The sequence below is a fragment of the Neoarius graeffei genome, chromosome 23 (assembly GCF_027579695.1).
Source record: "Neoarius graeffei isolate fNeoGra1 chromosome 23, fNeoGra1.pri, whole genome shotgun sequence".
Taxonomy (NCBI): domain Eukaryota; kingdom Metazoa; phylum Chordata; class Actinopteri; order Siluriformes; family Ariidae; genus Neoarius; species Neoarius graeffei.
This window is the reverse complement of record NC_083591.1, coordinates 43,294,871-43,314,193: the sequence shown is the minus strand read 5'-3', so window position 1 is coordinate 43,314,193 and position 19,323 is coordinate 43,294,871. Positions and strand designations below refer to the sequence as shown.

The window sequence follows — 19,323 nt, the reverse complement described above, 5'->3', positions numbered from 1 at the left end:
CTCGTGCTGACCATGGCTGATGCTGACAGCATGGATTCCGAGCTATCGTCTCAACTGTACGTAAGCATGAAGTGTGGTAAAGAAAAGTTTTTTCACTGTCTCACTAACCAAAACGTGGGCGATTTCGTCTCTCAAGCGTTGAAAGTAAACAATGAAAAGATCAAAACGATCTTTGGTTCTCAGAAAGAAGGTGGTGATGTAACGAGCGCGATGCTGAATATGCCTGCCATAACGTCAGTTCGCGATTTTGGCTGCAAGTATCTGACTGTGGAATTAGAAGAGGATGGTGCCGCAGAGAGTCCTATCGAATCAAGTAGCACGAACGTATCAGCCTTCGATGTGCTCATGAGAGCTCAACGGTCATATGACCACATATACCTTCAGAGAAGTACGTACTGGAATGCTAGTCCGTGTTATAAACTTGTACACGAGAACACGCACACATATACACGGAGTGCAGAATTATTAGGCAAGTTGTATTTTTGAGGATTAGTTTTATTATTGAACAACAACTATGTTCTCAATCAAACAAAAAGACTCATAAATATCAAAGCTGAATATGTATGGAAGTTAGAGTGGGGTGTTTTTAGTTTTGGCCATTTTAGGAGAATATGTATGTATTCAGGTAACTTTCACTGTGCAGAATTATTAGGCAACTTAATAAAAACCAAATATGTAGCCATTTCACTTATTTATTTTCACCAGGTACACTGATATGACAAGTCCAGATTTGCAAATAAACATATCTGACATTCAAACACAAATCAGTGACCAATATAGCCACCCTTCTTCATGAGGACACTCAAAAGCCTTCCATCCATAGATTGTCAATTTCTTTATCTGTTCACGAGCAACATTGTGTGCAGCAGCAACCACGGCCTCCCAGACGCTGTTCAGAGAGGTGTACCGTTTTCCCTCTTTGTAGACCTCACGTTTTATAACGGACCACAGGTTCTCTATGGGGTTTAGGTCAGGTGAACAAGGGGGCCATGTCATTATTTTTTCACCTTTCAGACCTTTACTGGCTAGCCACGCAGTGGAGTATTTGGACGCATGAGATGGAGCATTATCCTGCATGAAAATCATGTTCTTCTTGAAAGATGCTGACTTTTTCCTATACCACTGCTTGAAGAAGGTTTCTTCCAGGAACTGGCAGTAGGTCTGGGAGTTGAGTTTGAGTCCATCCTCAACTCGAAAAGGTCCAACAAGCTCGTCTTTGATGATACCAGCCCATAGCAGTACTCCACCTCCACCTTGCTGGCGTCCGAGTGGAGCTCTGTGCCCATTACTGATCCAGCCACAGGCCCATCCATCTGGCCCATCAAGAGTCACTCTCATCTCATCAAACCACAGCACCTTAGAAAAATCAGTCTTAAGATATTTCTTGGCCCAGTCTTGACGTTTTATCTTGTGTGCCTTACTCAGTGGTGGTCGTTTTTCAGCCTTCCTTACCTTGGCCATGTCCCTCAGTATTGCACACCTTGTACTCTTTGACACTCCAGGGATGTTGCAACTCTGGAATATGGCAGAACTGGATGCTAATGGCTGCTTGTTAGCTTCACGCTTGATTTTCCGCAGATCATGTGCAGTTATTTTGCGCCTTTTTTTTCCCCCCACACGCTTCTTTCGACCTGTTGACTATTTGCAATGAAACACTTGATTGTTCGGTGATCGCGTTTCAACATCTTCGCAATTTCAAGAGTGCTGCATCCGTCTGCAAGACATCTCACAATTTTAGACTTTTCAAAGTCTGTCAGATCTCTCTTCTGACCCGTTCTGCCAGAGGAAAAGAGGTTGCCTAATAATTATGCACACCTGATATAGGGTGTTGATGTCATTAGACCACACCCCGTCTCATTACACAGATGCACAGCACCTGATATACTTAATTGGTAGTAGGCTTTCAAGCCTAAACAGCTTGGAGTGGGACAACATGCATTAAAAGGATGTTGTGGTCAAAATACTCACTTGCCTAATAATTCTGCACTCAGTGTACACTGTGTTCCAAATTATTATGCAACAAGTGTTTAAGATAATTTTTGTTTGTCAGTTAAACTCATGAATGGTAATGTGTATCAGGGCTCTGTATATCACTGAAACCAATTGAAGACACCGGTGCTAATTAGTTTGGCAGGCGAGTCCAATTAAAGGGGAAACTACTAAAGAAGCTTGTCCCACATTATTAAGCAGGCTACCATTTTCAACCAAAACGGGCAAGAAAAAGGACCTGTCGGCTGCTGAAAAGCAACAAATAGTTGAATGCTTGGGTCAAGGCATGGCAACAATCAAAACTGCCAAGAGACTTCATCGCGATCATCGCACTATCAAGAAGTATGTAGCTGATTCAGAGCACACACGTGTGCGTGCTGATGATGGAAAATCCAGGACTCTTTCCTACAGGCAAATACGTTGGATCAAAAGAGCAGCTGTAAAAATGCCCTGTCATAGCAGCAGACAAGTTTTTGAAGCTGCTGGTGCCTCCAACGTGCCCCGAACAACAAGATGCAGGGTCCTCCAGGGGTTTGCAGCGGTGCGTAAGCCATCGCTTCGACCTCCCCTATCCATTGGACACAAGCAGAAACGGCTCCAGTGGGCCAGGCAATACATGAAGACTGACTTCAAAACTGTTCTGTTCACCGATGAATGTCGTGCAACCCTCGATGGTCCAGGTGGATGGAGTGGTGGATGGTTGGTTGACGGCCACCCCATGCAAACAAGGCTACGGCGCCAACAAGGAGGTGGTGGAGTGATGTTTTGGGCTGGAATCATGGGGAGAGAGATTGTCGGCCCTTTTAGGATCCCTGACGGTGTGAAGATGACATCCATAACGTATGTGGAGTTCCTCAAAGAACACTTCCTGCCATGGTTCAAAAGGAAGAATCGTGCTTTTCGAAACAAGATCATTTTCATGCATGACAATGCACCATGTCATGCTGCAAAGAATACATCTGCATCTCTGGCTGCAATGGGCATCAAAGGAGACAAACTTATGGTGTGGCCCCCATCCTCCCCTGACCTCAACCCTATTGAGAACCTTTGGAGCATCATCAAGAGAAGTGTTTATGATGGTGGGAGGCAGTTCACATCTCAACAACAGCTCTGGGAGGCTATTCTGTCCTCGTGCAAGGCAGTTCCAGCAGATACTGTCCAAAAACTGACAAATTCAATGGATGGAAGACTTGAGAAGGTCCTTTTCAACAAGGGGTCCTATGTTCAGATGTGACTTCACTTGTGATAAAGTTTTGATTTAAACAGTGTTTGATTTCAGTTACATTTCAGTTAGTCATGACCTGCTAATGTTTCTAATTTCACACATGACCATTTTTTGTTCTTTATGACAATAAAATGTTTGGAAACTCAATTGTGCGTAATAATTTGGAACATGCATTTTGGGTGCATTTGTGTTTATTTCTTAAAAAAATTTACTGTTATCATTGGGAGGTTCGTTCAAAAACATTTGAATTCTACTCTAATGGTTGATGACTGGAAAATCATGATGACTGCCATTAATATAGATAATTTAGGAAAATCTGAGAAAATATGACTTGCATAATAATTTGGAACAGTGTGTGTGTGTGTGTGTGTGTGTGTGTGTGTATAAAGTGTGTCTCTTGAATTTAAATTATTTTTATCATCTTAATCTGACATTGGAATTTTGCCATGCAAAAAAAAAAAACTGGACAAGGACACTTATTTTTATTTCGACCAACATCATCAAAAATATGTTGAAAAAATCCGTGAACCTAAAGATAAAAAATGGGTGGCCTAACTGGTGTTATTAAAAATTAAAACAAAGAGAAACTTTCAAATTTTGATGTCTGCATGTACCACTTTTCACTATAGAAATCACAAATATTGCCTGTTTTTGTGAAAATAACAGAGGTGGACAAAGTACCCAAGTTCATTACTTAAGTCTAAGTACAGATCCCACTGGTCAAATGTTACTCCGATACAAGTCAAAGTTGTTCAGTCAATTTTTACTTAAGTTAAAGTACTTGCTTTTAAAAACACTTAAGTATTAAAAGTACATTTTCTGTCAACGCATCGTTGTATTATTGCCGCAACGCTTACAAAACCTAATGCCGTTACCAAAGACAGAAATGTGAATTCACAAAATGAACGCATGCTGTGCCATCATGGTGGTTTAATGTTAAGCTAGCTAGCCAGTGAAACTCCACCTGACATGCTAGCAAACTCTTTTCAAACTCAAAATCATACTGAGTAGCTAACGCTACTAGAAAATAAAGATTTCTACATTCTGTTTATTTGGCAAGATTATGCTCAAACCTATTTCTGAAAGGACTTCAGATAAGTTAACGTTATTCATGTTAGCGTAACTCCGTTTTTACACGCTAACTAATGGTGTCCAAGTTAACTTGCTATGTGTAAACGTTAGCCGTGGACAAGGCTACGGAAACTTGGCGAGCAAATCCATAGAAAGTCATTTGATTAACCAGACTGCATAGCTATGTTTGCAATGTTATCGCTAGCTCTAAAAGCACAGACAACTTCGTTGCAAGCTTTCTCTTGGAATAAACATTTATACACCTCAAGATGCTTCCGCAGGTTGGACGGCGAGTTTTTGCAGGCTGTGATGTGGTTTGTTTTCGGCAAACAAAGCAAACATTTTAAATGAAATGAATCTTTCATTCTTTCAGAAAACTGAAACATGGGTTTGAGGCCATGGGTGGGTGTGTGCATTCCGCAGAAGAACCGCCTCCTTCCATTCTGCCAGCAACTGATCGTGTTAAATAACGCTGCTGAGAAATCATTAAACTTGATTTTATCCAGGTCTATGGACGTGGCGTGACCCTAGTGATTACTGATCGGCTGTCTCGGTGTCACCTGCGAAAAAAACATTTTTGAAAAAAAAAAAAAACGTTCACTTTCAAAGCTGCTTCATAGTAACGAGGACCTTGATAGAAATGTAGTGGAGTAAAAAGTACGTTATTTGCAGGGCTTTGAACCAGAATTTTTTTCCTATTGGTTCGTTCCGAACAGAAACGGAATTTTAACGTTTCCGGTTTTGGGTTCCACCATTAAATAGACGTTCCCGAACCGGTTAGAACAAAAAAAATTTCATTCCCGGAACGGTTAATTACGTTCCCTGTCAGCTGTTTAACAAATGGCTATAAAATTATGTCTCTGTCTCATCCAGCTTAAGCCAAATGTAGGCTAATTCTATTACAACCTTCATTAAATAAGACAAGAAATAATTCAAAACAATTATTATTTCAAATGTTGGCGATTTGGATTCTCAGTATGTCTTCCCATCTACACAAACAGAAAAAGTGCCAAAAATGAAAGCTAATTCGTTTAGTGTGTTACCAAAGGCTAGTCAGGCCCTATGCATTGATAGGCTAACAGAGGTTAACGTCATTTAATGTTCGCGAGCCTCTCATTAACGTGGACAAATATATTGATATCGTGTTTGAAATTGACGTTTTTGAATAACGATAGACTGCAATATTTACCTCTTATTTAAGATGTGGAGACGTGATAGTAGTCCACCCTCCCGCTCTCTCCATTCAGTCAGCGAACGTCACACAGGAAGTGAACCCCAGCGGGTCATAGAAACTTGCGCAGGAGAAGAATGACTTTTTTATTTGTAGGCTACGGAAACTTTGAGGAACGAAATAAAAACCGGTATTAACCGGTTACCATTATTTTTAATAAGCGTTTCTGTTCTGGAACATAAAAAATAATAAAGTTTCTGGTTTCGTTTCTGTTCCATGTGAAATAGAAAAAGTTCCCGGTTTTTGTTTTCGTTCCTTGAACCGGTTCAAAGCCCTGGTTATTTGTCTTTCAAATGTAGTGAAGTTAAAGTCAGAAGTTTCCAAAAAAAACAATACTCAAGTAAAGTACAGATACTCAAAAAGTGTACTTAAAGCAGATATGCAGAACCATGGCCTCACTTTTTGTTTATAAATGCCTTGAGACATCAAGAACGGCACAGGAATAGTTTTAAGCGTTAACAATAAATCTTATATAGTAATTTTTACAATTAAAGTGATTTATATAGGTAGCGGTCTGAGTGAATGACGTTGACGTCCGTAACGTCACAGCAGGAAGTCTATCGGTCTCATCGCCATTTCCGCTATACTAAAACACAGAGCTGACTGCAACTCCGATCCTCCATTTTGAGCCAATTTATCACCATGCCACGTATATGTGCCAGCAACACGACAGAAGGTGGATTTACGTTGCATTCATGGCCCAACAATGTTCAAACTGCAAAGATTTGGACGCGTTTTGCAATAAGTTCACGGGCACACTGGGCGCCTACGAAGTGGTCTCTCCTCTGATCCGTACATTTTACTGAAGACTCGTACGAGACCTCTGATCTGTTGAGGAGCGTTGGCTATAAGTCCGTACTGAAAGACGGTGCAGTACCAACAATTAAAGGAAAAGAAAACTACAAAAAGGAAAGTATTTTATTTATTTTAAAAGGAAAGCAAGTTCAGTTGCATCAGTCCTCCTGGAGTGAGCCAAGGGTTGTTGCTAAAACCCAGGATGGAATGGGACGGGACACATCACTCGGGCAGTGACCTCCCTGCGGTTGTTGCTAAAACCGGTGACATCCCATTCCATCCTGGATTTTAGTAATTGCCTGAGCTGAGCAGTAATGGCGGACTACACAGTATGAAGAAAACAGAGAACGAGTGGACCAGTCCGATTTCTAAACTGGATATCGCTGCCATCTCGCCCTTACATGGAAGAAGTGAATGAACGGAGAACTGAATGAACAACTGAAAGTCAGATTGTTTCAAAAACAGTCGGCCTTCAAGAAGCGAGAACACAGGCGGGTAAGCTCTGACTCTCATTTGGATTAAAAAAAAAAAAAAAAAAAAACTCGTCGTTTGCCTGCATTTAGATTAATACATGTAACTTGTATTGTGTGTTTAAGTTACCGCTATAAGATTATTTAATTTGCTTCAGAATGTGATTGTCTCAGTTCATCTGATTATTTAATTAGCCTTTTACGTTTTATCAGTGAAAATGCATGCATGTACATGTATGTTGCATAAGTTATAACACCCATCCTGTTTTAATGAGAGGCAACCCACAATCAGTGAAGTCAAATCAGTCTTAGTTGAGCAAGTCGGTAACGCTATTTCTTACCTTCATCATAAATTTTTATTTATATGACTTTGGTCTATAGCTGTAAAAGGCCTCGGCCTTAAAACCGATTACCGCTGTGACGTCATGCACTCAGGGCTGGCTGGCTCAGCGGGGCAGCTCCAATGCCAACTTTGTGGTCGATTTTAACTCTCAAAAATATATAGGATTTTTATTCCCCTTTATGCAGCATACAAGAGTCAAGGATGGAGATACTCTCCACTCAGAAATTAATTTGAATGAATGAATGAATTTATTTATTTCGAACATGTATAAAAAAAACGTATGTAACTATTTGTACATACAAAAGAAAGAAAACGAGAAATTAAAAAAATAAATAAAGAGCTAAGACATGACAAAACACCGCACGTTGTTCGAAAAAGGAGTGGGAAGAAGTACAATACTTTTTTAATTTCCCACCCCTTTTTAACTACCCCGAAATCCAAACTACATTAATACACCTATAAAAATATATACCATATATACACTTCATGAATATCTATATAAATATATAACTACAAAATAAATATATACTACATACCATATATACACTTCATAAATATCTATATAAATATCTAACTACAAAAAAAAAAAAAAAAATATATATATATATATATATATATATATATATATATATATATACACACACACTATATACCATATATACACTTCATAAATATCTATATAAATATATAACTACAAAAAAAATTATATATATATATATATATATATATATATATATATATATATATATATATATACACACACACACACACACACACACACACAATATACGCTTCATAAATATCTATATAAATATATAATTACAAAAATAAATATCTATATAAATATATAATTACAAAAATAAATATATACTACATACATATCCCTGTAAATATAAATATATAAACTATCCCCATAAATAAATATATACCATACATACCATATGGTTAGTTCGTTCTAATATAACAATCAACCCTATTCTATTTATAGATTTATCCCTCATCATCCTCCGTTAACATACTTCCTCCTCCATGTACTTGTTTAAAAATATTTTTGTACCTTTTTTTAAACAGATTTATATTTGTACTTTGTTTTATTTCTGTCTCCAGTCTGTTCCATAAAGTCACCCCACAGCTCGATACACACATGCTTTTCATATTGTTCTCACATTTGGTTTTTTAAAATTTAGGTCTCCCCTTAGATTATATCCTCCCTCTCTCTCACTAAACATTCCTTGTATATTTTTTGGCAATAGATTATTTCTCGCTTTGTACATTATTTGTGCTGTTCTGAATTTGACCAGATCCATAAATTTCAACGTGTGATTTTATGAATAGTGGGTTTGTGTGATCTCTGTATCCTGTTTTGTTTATTGTCCTTATTGCTCTTTTCTGTATTGTACGTATCGGCTGCAGGGTGGTTTTGTAGGTGTTTCCCCAGACTTCGACACAGTAAGTCAGATATGGCAAAAATAACGAGTAAGAGTATGCAAAGATTTGCAATCAAGAATATGTTTTGTTTTCCACAGAATTGCCGTAATTCGTTTATTTAAAAATAAATATTTATAATTCGTTTATTTAAAAATAAAGGTTCTGCATATCTGCTTTAAGTACAGTACTCAAGTAAATGCACTTTGTTCCTGTCCACCTCTGGAAAATAAAGTATTTGTATCATTATCGGTATCAGGTTACTAGCCTTAGTATTACTTAGTATCAGATCGAAAAGAAAATCAGATGTATCGTCCAACCCTAATTAGAAGGAGCTCATTATAGCGACCAATCAGATTCGAGAATTCAACAACACTGTGTACCATCTTTAGCTATTAAAGGTTTATGCTATTAATCGCTTCAAACAGCTCGTGTTGCGTGTTTAATTAGTAAAACATGATTTATTTGCTAGCGAGCTAGCTAACTCTGAACAGTTTTATAAAGTGTAACGTTCCAGTACTTGCTAGAACAAACTCAACAATTTAATACAATGGAACGGTAAAATAAATTAGGGCCCAATCCCAAATTGTGTCTGTATTCCCTACATAAAGTGCACTACAGTACGCATGAAATAAAGATTTTTACAGCCTATGTAGTGCACTAGATAGTCCCGTAGTCAGCTATTTGAGATTCAGCCAACAGTCGCTAGCTAAAATGCTAACAAGGTACCTCAGGAAGTCCACAGATGCCTTTATCCGCGTAGGGAGACAATCCGGCGGCATAGTTGACAGACATGGCAAAGCGTAGTTAAATTCCGAGCTATAATATCTTTATTAAAACATGCACAATCACGAATTAATTGGTTTTATTTGGAAACAGTTGCGGGGTTTTCATGCTCCTGCACGGCTTGTGTTGCTCCGCCTCTTACGTCATACGGAGTTTGCGTGAAACGTCACTCAGCTGCGCCGCTTGGATGGACTCTGGAAAAAGCTATTAGGGTCTTTTTTTAAATATATATAATTTAAATAACCATTTTAACATCACTTAGGTTAAAATAAGCATTTCCTCTGCATACTCATGGTATCTTATTCCTTAACTCTTTTGCTTTTCCTGTAATTTTTTCCCTTCAAATCTTTCTTTAAAACTCTCTAGACTTTCTGAACTGGGTCCTAAAGCACGACACGTTTATTCCCTATGAAAGTCTCATCTCATCTCATTATCTGTAGCCGCTTTATCCTGTTCTACAGGGTCGCAGGCCAGCTGGAGCCTATCCTAGCTGACTACGGGCGAAAGGTGGGGTACACCCTGGACAAGTCGCCAGGTCATCACAGGGCTGACACATAGACACAGACAACCATTCACACTCACATTCACACCTACGGTCAATTTAGAGTCACCAGTTAACCTGACCTGCATGTCTTTGGACTGTGGGGGAAACCGGAGCACCCGGAGGAAACCCACGCGGACACGGGGAGAACATGCAAACTCCGCACAGAAAGGCCCTCGTCGGCCACGGGGCTCGAACCCGGACCTTCTTGCTGTGAGGCGACAGCGCTAACCACTACACCACCGTGCCACCAGCAAATACATAAAGAGAAAAAGATAAGGCAGTGAAGGAGTAGTGCAGAAGTACTAAGTATACACAAAAAGGATGTAGATAGATAGATAGATAGATAGATAGATAGATAGATAGATAGATAGAGCGGCTTGGTGGTGTAGTGGTTAGCACTGTCGCATCACAGCAAGAAGGTCCTGGATTCAAGTCAAGTTTATTTGTATAGCGCTTTTAACAATAAACATTGTCGCAAAGCAGCTTTACAGAATTTGAACGACTTAAAATATGAGCTAATTTTATCCCTAATCTATCCCCAATGAGCGAGCCTGTGGCGACGGTGGCAAGGAAAAACTCCCTCAGACGACATGAGGAAGAAACCTTGAGAGGAACCAGACTCAAAAGGGAACCCATCCTCATCCGGGCAACAACAGACAACATGACTATAACATTAACAGTCCTAACATAAAGTCAGCTTCGCTGATGCTATAAACCCCCCACCAACGGAAACCCGAGCTCAAAACCGTTCACGACAATCGTAGTCCCAAAGTCAGCAAGTCAACTGCAGTCCCCAGCCACAAAAGCACCACTGCAAGAGTCCAGAGCGTCCTCCAGGTGCAAACCTCAACGGGGTTCAAGCCCAGCAGCCAACGAGGGCCTTTCTGTGTGGAGTTTGCATGCTCTCCCCATGTCCGCGTGGGTTTCCTCCGGGTGCTCCGGTTTCCCCCACAGTCCAAAGGCATGCAGGTTAGGCTAATTGGTGACTCTAAATTGACCGTAGGTGTGAATGGCTGTTTGTCTCTATGTGTCAGCCCTGCGATGACCTGGCGACTTGTCCAGGGTGTACCCCGCCTCTCGCCCATAGTTAGCTGGGATAGGCTCCAGCTTGCCTGCGACCCTGTAGGACAGGATAAAGCGGCTAGAGATAATGAGATGAGATGAGATAATCATTTTTTCAGTGAGAATGGGGATGAGAGTGTAGTGAAGATGCAAGGAGTAGACATAAAGAAAGTTGGTGAATTCAAGTACCTGGGGTCAACTGTGCAGGAAAATGGGGGCTGCGATAGTGAGGTGAGAAAGAGAGTGCAGGCAGGGTGGAGCAGTTGGAGAAGGATTTCGGGAGTCATTTGTGATAGGAAAGTCCCAGCAAAAATGAAAGGTAAGATGTATAAGACAGTAGTGAGACCGGCTGTGATGTATGGATCGGAGACCGTACCCTTAACGAAGAGACAGGAGGCAAAGTTGGAGGTGACGGAGTTGAGGATGTTAAGGTTTGCGATGGGAGTGACAAGATTGGACAGGATAAGGAACGAGCACATCAGAGGGACATCATGTGGAGAGCTTAGGAATTAAGCTAAGAGAGATGAGACTGAGATGGTATGGGCACATCCTGAGAAGAGATGCAGAGCAGATTGGAAGGAGAATGTTGAGAACGGAGATGCCAGGCACACGAAAACAAGGAAGGCCAAAGAGGAGATACATGGATGTGGTGAGAGAGGACATGAAAGTGGCAGGTGTGGTAGAGAAGGATGCAGAAGACAGGGAGCAATGGGGACGAAAGATCCGCTGTGGCGACCCCTAATCGGGAGCAGCCAAAAGAAGAAGATTTATTCATCACACACTTGTGAAATTCCTCTCTGCATTTTACCCATCTGAAGCAGTGAATACGCACATGCACACACACATGAGCAATGAGCACACACACATACCCAAAGCAGTGGGCAGCCATGCTAACAGCGCCCGGGGAGCAGTTGGGAGTTAGGTGCCTCGGTCAAGGGCACCTCGGCCCAAGGCCGTCCCATATTAACCTAAAAAAAAATAAATTTGCGTAAATTAACAGGTTTGCAGATATACAGTTAACATCAGTGTATTACAAAGGTGGAATTGCACGTGTAAGTATTGCAAAGGTAGTATTGCACAAGTAAGTAAGTATATTGCACAAGAGCCATTTTAACCATGTGTAGCTAGCAGTTCGCTGTAAAGTACTGATGCTGATAGTCAGTGCACACAGTATATGTTCAGAGGGGTTTCTATGGATGTAGAAGTGATTTGGAGAGTATTGTTCATTATTGTGAGGAGTGTCTGGTGCTGTGCTTGGTGCGGTGCCGGTTGTACAGTCTCACAGCAGTAGGGAGGAAGGAGCTGCTATATCTCTCCTTAACACACCGCAGATGGAGGAGCCGGTCACTGAAGGAGCTGCCCAGTGCTGCTATTGTCTCCTGCAATGGATGGGAGGTGTTCGCCATTAAGGATGACAACTTGGCCAACATCCTCCTCTTCCCCACTATGTCCAATGAGTCCAGTGCACAGCCCAGGATAGATCCTGCCTTCCTAATCAGTTTGTTAAGTTTTTTGCTCTCTGCTGTTGTGATACTGCTTCCCCAACAGACAATTCCATAGAATATGGCTGATGCCACCACAGAGTCATAAAAAGAGTTCAGAAGTGGACCCTGAACTCCAAAGGCCCTGAGCCTCCTCAGCAGGTGGAGTCTGCTCTGGCCTTTCTTGTACAAGGCGTGTGTGTGATCAGTCCAGTCCAGTTTATTGTTCAGATGAACACCCAGGTACTTGTAGCTCCTAAAGATCTCAATGTCCTTTCTCTGAATGTTCACTGGGGTAGGTTCACTGTAGCCGCTTATCCTGTTCTACAGGGTCGCAGGTAAGCTGGAGCCTATCCCAGCTGACTGCGGGCGAAAGGCGGGGTACACCCTGGACAAGTCGCCAAGTGATCGCAGGGCTGACACATAGAGACACAACCATTCACATTCACATTCACACCTACGGTCAATTTAGAGCCACCAATTAGCCTAACCTGCATGTCTTTGGACTGTGGGGGAAACCGGAGCACCCGGAGGAAACCCACTCAGACACGGGGAGAACATGCAAACTCCGCACAGAAAGGCCCTCGCCAGCCACCGGGCTCGAACCCAGGAACTTCTTGTTGTGAGGCAACAGTGCTAACCACTACACCACCGTGCCGGCCCTAAAATAAGAATTATTATTATTATTATTAATTAGCTCTCTATCAACTCTGACCAGAATGTACTGGTTACTAAAAGTGAATGAGAAACCTTACCATCCAGGAAGTTATAGTAAAGTACAGTATTACTCCAGTGTGGAATCCAATAGGCATGGTCACTCGATACTGCTGCCTCTTGTATGTGTGTGGTGTTGAATTTACAACCCCGATTCCAATAAAGTTGGGACAAAGTACAAATTGTAAATAAAAACGGAATGCAATAATTTACAAATCTCAAAAACTGATATTGTATTCACAATAGAACATAGACAACATATCAAATGTCGAAAGTGAGACATTTTGAAATTTCATGCCAAATATTGGCTCATTTGAAATTTCATGACAGCAACACATCTCAAAAAAGTTGGGACAGGGGCAATAAGAGGCTGGAAAAGTTAAAGGTACAAAAAAGGAACAGCTGGAGGACCACATTGCAACTCATTAGGTCAATTGGCAATAGGTCATTAACATGACTGGGTATAAAAAGAGCATCTTGGAGTGGCAGTAGCTCTCAGAAGTAAAGATGGGAAGAGGATCACCAATCCCCCTAATTCTGCGCTGACAAATAGTGGAGCAATATCAGAAAGGAGTTCGACAGTGTAAAATTGCAAAGAGTTTGAACATATCATCATCTACAGTGCATATCATCATCAAAAGATTCAGAGAATCTGGAAGAATCTCTGTGCGTAAGGGTCAAGGCCGGAAAACCATACTGGTGCCCTGTGTCTGGTCGGAGTTTTATCGCCCCACTCCTGTGAAGGACGGCCCCATGAGGACAGTTGAGGGTTATACCTGTTAAAACTGTTAATATTATAGTCAGGCTGTCTGTTGTTGCCCAAATGAGGATGGGTTCCCTTTTGAGTCTGGTTCCTCTCGAGGTTTCTTCCTCATGTCGTCTGAGGGAGTTTTTCCTTGCCACCGTCGCCACAGGCTTGCTCATTGGGGATAGATAGATTAGGGATAAAATTAGCTCATGTTTTAAGTCGTTCAAATTCTGTAAAGCTGCTTTGCGACAATGTTTATTGTTAAAAGCGCTGTACAAATAAACTTGATTTTGATTTGATACTGGGTGCCCGTGATCTTCGGGCCCTTAGACGGCACTGCATCACATACAGGCATGCTTCTGTATTGGAAATCACAAAATGGGCTCAGGAATATTTCCAGAGAACATTATCTGTGAACACAATTCACCGTGCCATCCGCCGTTGCCAGCTAAAACTCTATAGTTCAAAGAAGAAGCCGTATCAAAACATGATCCAGAAGCGCAGACGTCTTCTCTGGGCCAAGGCTCATTTAAAATGGACTGCGGCAAAGTGGAAAACTGTTCTGTGGTCAGACGAATCAAAATTTGAAGTTCTTTATGGAAATCAGGGACGCTGTGTCATTCGGACTAAAGAGGAGAAGGACGACCCAAGTTGTTATCAGCGCTCAGTTCAGAAGCCTGCATCTCTGATGGTATGGGGTTGCATTAGTGCGTGTGGCATGGGCAGCTTACACATCTGGAAAGACACCATCAATGCTGAAAGGTATATCCAGGTTCTAGAGCAGGGGTGGGCAATTATTTTTTCCATGGAGCCACATGAGAAACAGAAAATTTTGTGGAGGGCCGGACCAAAAGTCTGAACTAAATTCTGCATAATATTAATTGTATTTCTTTATGTAAAGCAGTAAATAACATTGTTTTTACAAGCTGCTAAGACTGGTAAGAGTATGGAAAAAACGAGGTTGCCTTACAAAAAAATGTCATTTATTCAATCAAATTTCCCAAAACAATGGTTAACAAAATGTGAACGTTTGTACTATTTTTTTTTCAGTCACATTCACCCCAAAACACAATAAAGACATCACAATATTGTCTTTCTACTCCAAATATCAAGCAAGATACATCATATTATAATAATGATGCCCACGTTTGTAGTCTAATCACCTCATTTGGTGTTTTTCAGTTTTTCGGATCTGCTCTCTGCAAACTAAACACACGGCTTTATCTCTGACTTCAGTAAGTAAATATTTAGCAGTCCATGTTTTGTTGAAAGCCCTGCATTCGGCATCTACCTTTCTTCTTTTTGTGGACATTTTGGGGGCTAAAGTCTTCTTGTGACCTGCTCGCAACAACGTCGATTCGGTGTAGGGATCAGATCTACAGATCGGCTCGGGCTCCGGCGCCTGCTGGTGACGTCACACTATGTGATTGGCTGGACCGTTTGAAGGATGACGTACAAGTTTGTGGTTTTTCTGGACAAATTACGGAAGTAGTTATCGCAGGATTAGGTTTCGTGGGATTTCATGTCATGTTCATGTCGCGCGCATTGTGTTTTTGTTGAACACAACTTCAAAATAAAAGCAATGCACATTCAGTCCATGCATGAGGTAAAATTAGAAAATACATTTATTTTGTAATTTCTAATTAACCTTACGCGGGCCGGTCAGAATGAACCAAAGGGCCGGATGCGGCAGGTCTGTTCTAGAGCAACATATGCTCCCATCCAGACAACGTCTCTTTCAGGGAAGACCTTGCATTTTCCAACATGGCAATGCCAAACCACATACTGCATCAATTACAGCATCATGGCTGCGTAGAAGAAGGGTCCGGGTACTGAACTGGCCAGCCTGCAGTCCAGATCTTTCACCCATAGAAAACATTTGGCACATCATAAAACGGAAGATACGACAAAAAAGACCTAAGACAGTTGAGCAACTAGAATCCTACATTAGACAAGAATGGGTGAACATTCCTATCCCTAAACTTGAGCAACTTGTCTCCTCAGTCCCCAGACGTTTACAGACTGTTGTAAAGAGAAAAGGGGATGTCTCACAGTGGTAAACATGGCCTTGTCCCAACTTTTTTGAGATGTGTTGTTCTCATGAAGTTTAAAATCACCTAATTTTTCTCTTTAAATGATACATTTTCTCAGTTTAAACATTTGATATGTCATCCATGTTCTATTCTGAATAAAATATGGAATTTTGAAACTTCCTCATCATCACATTCCGTTTTTATTTACAATTTGTACTTTGTCCCAACTTTTTTGGAATCGGGGTTGTACTTCATTAATTACCAGCACTATAAACCCCAAAATCTTGACATTTGTGGTTTGAAAAGAAAGCGTTATTCCTTTGCAGGCAGAATGAATGAGTCGTGTGGGTTCATCGCCATCCCCATGGGTGAGAGGCAGGACAGGGTGAAGTAGGTGAGTCAATGGCACCACGGTTGAGGAATATATCTGTGGCAGCAGTGGAAGAAACAAATAGGATGAGAGTTTGGACTTTAAAGATATTCAGCCCTAAATGCAGACGAGACATGTATTCTGTATGAGCTGTTTTAATGTTTGAGGACTGCTTCAAACCTTAACAAGACAATCAGCTCACCTCACTAATAAACTGACATTCAGGTGAAATAAGGCGGCAATTTGTACTGAATGTACAGAATATTAAACTGACATGATACAGTGCCAGGCAAAAGTTTGGACACACCTTCAAATTAAATGTTTTTTTTCTTCTCATCTCATCTCATTATCTCTAGCCGCTTTATCCTGTTCTACAGGGTCGCAGGCAAGCTGGAGCCTATCCCAGCTGACTACGGGCGAAAGGCGGGGTACACCCTGGACAAGTCGCCAGGTCATCACAGGGCTGACACATAGACACAGACAACCATTCACACTCACATTCACACCTACGGTCAATTTAGAGTCACCAGTTAACCTAACCTGCATGTCTTTGGACTGTGGGGGAAACCGGAGCACCCGGAGGAAACCCACGCGGACACGGGGAGAACATGCAAACTCCACACAGAAAGGCCCTCGCCGGCCACGGGGCTCGAACCCGGACCTTCTTGCTGTGAGGCGACAGCGCTAACCACTACACCACCGTGCCGCCCCAGAATTATTTATTGTATTTTTTATTATTTACTGAAGGCAAGAAATTGGACTAATTAACTTTTGACGAGGAACACGTGTTAATTGAAAAACATTCCAGGTGACTACCTCATGAAGCCGGTTAAGATAATGCCAGTAGTGTGCAAAACGTCATAAAGGTTTGTCATCATTGTGGCATAGTTTTGATGTCTTCAGTATGGTTCTACAATGTTGAAAATAGTCAAAATACAGTCAAACCTATAAATGAGTAGGGGTGTGCAAACTTTTGACTGGCACGATAAATATTTAAAAGTAAAGAATGATATAATTATTTTGGTCCCTGCTATCAAAATTGAACCAAAAATATTGTAATGTAATATTTGAATATGTTTTGAAAGATTGAGTAATTCTGTCTTCTTATGTATGTATGTATTTTCTCTCTCTCGCTCTCTCTCTCTACTCCTGAGATACCAGTGATCCTGACCCATTCCTTGATCCATCCCGATCCCCTACTTCTGGTTGTTGGTTGGAGTTTTCATCACTTAGAAACCACTCGCTCAAGATGGCTTGGTCTGCAATTGATAACGAACAGTTTTGCTACAGGCGGCACGGTGGTGTAGTGGTTAGCGCTGTCGCCTCACAGCAAGAAGGTCCGGGTTCGAGCCCCGTGGCCGGCGAGGGCCTTTCTGTGTGGAGTTTGCATGTTCTCCCCGTGTCCGCGTGGGTTTCCTCCGGGTGCTCCGGTTTCCCCCACAGTCCAAAGACATGCAGGTTAGGTTAACTGGTGACTCTAAATTGACCGTAGGTGTGAGTGTGAATGGTTGTCTGTGTCTATGTGTCAGCCCTGTGATGACCTGGCGACTTGTCCAGGGTGTACCCCGCCTTTCGCCCGTAGTCAGCTGGGATAGGCTCCAGCTTGCCTGCGACCCTGTAGAAGGATATAGCGGCTAGAGATGATGAGATGAGATGAGATGAGATGAGATGAGTTTTGCTACAGTGCCTTCGGACTATGAGTTCCAGGACTCATCTGCCATGAACAGTCTTTCACTCAAGTCTCCATCAGTGAACAGTTGATAACTTCAAGAAAATAGACTTCATATTAAAACTATAATGCATTTCCTGCTTACACAGCTGCACTTTTTGACCACATCGGATCCACTTATAGACGGGAGTTATTTATAATCGTAATATCCAGTGCCACCCAGATGAGGATGGGTTCCTCGAGGTTTCTTCCTCAGGTCATCTCTGGGAGTTCTTCCTTGCCACCGTCCCCTCAGGACTGCTCTTTAGGGATACATTTATAAGTGTAAAATTTATATCTGGGATTTATATGCAGTATTTCTGTAAAGCTGTATTGTGACAACATTCATGGTGAAAAGCACTCTACAGATAAAACTGAAGTGAATTAAACTGAATTATGTTTCCATTATGTATCCAAAGCAGTTAACCGTAATAGCCTTCTGCACAGAGTAGATCTGTATACTGTTTATGAAAAACAAAGCCATTTTGATGTTGATTAACAGTATTTGTGTTGATCATGTTGATTGTTTCACAGTGTTTGCACTGATTAAGTATATTAATGACCAATGTTTGTATTGATTTGAAGTGTTTGTATTAATTAACAGTGTATGGATTTGTATTGCTTGTATTGATTCACAATGTTTTGTATTAATTAACAGTATTTATGCTGATTTACAGTGTTTGTATTATGTTCATATTAATTAAGTGTATTGATTAACAGTGTTTGTACTGTTTGTGTTGATTAACAGTGTTTGTCTGAATTTGTGGTGTTTGTATTGATGAACAATATTTATATTAATTAACAGTGTTTGTATTGGTTGTAGTGATTGTATAAACAATGTATTGATGAACAGTGTTTATATTAATTAACAGTGTTTGTATAGGTTTGCAGTGTTTATGCTGATTTATAGTGTTTGTGTTAACAATATTCATATCAATTAACGGTGTTTGTGCTGATTTACAGTGTTTGTATCAATTAACAGTGTTTGTATTGATTTACAGTGTTTGTATTGGTTGGAGTAATTAACAGTGTTTGTATTAACAATGTATTGATTTGCAGTGTTTGTATTGTTCATATTGATTCACAATGTTTTGTATTAATTAACATATAGATTTTCAGTATTTATGCTGATTTACAGTATTCATATAATGTTCATATTAACAGTTAACAGCATTTGTTTTGTTCGTCTTGATTAACAGTGTTTGTATGGATTTGTAGTGTTTGCATTGATTAACAATATTTGTATTAATTAACAGTGCTTGTATTGGTTTCTAGTGATTGTATTAACAATGTATTGATTAAGTGTTTATATGAATTAACAATGTATA

At 40.7% G+C, this 19,323-nt stretch overlaps 1 protein-coding gene across 2 annotated transcripts in view; it reads right to left on the bottom strand.

The window, feature by feature from the left end:
• The window catches only part of sirt6 (sirtuin 6), an 88,009-nt gene extending 78,536 nt beyond the window's left edge, over positions 1-9,473 (bottom strand). For both annotated transcript variants that reach the window (XM_060905350.1, XM_060905349.1), the window contains exon 1: positions 9,279-9,473. In XM_060905350.1, coding sequence (XP_060761333.1) covers positions 9,279-9,344 — 66 coding nt within the window. In that variant the 5' untranslated portion in view covers positions 9,345-9,473. The remainder of the gene's footprint in view (positions 1-9,278) is intronic.
• Positions 9,474-19,323: the final 9,850 nt, after the last annotated feature.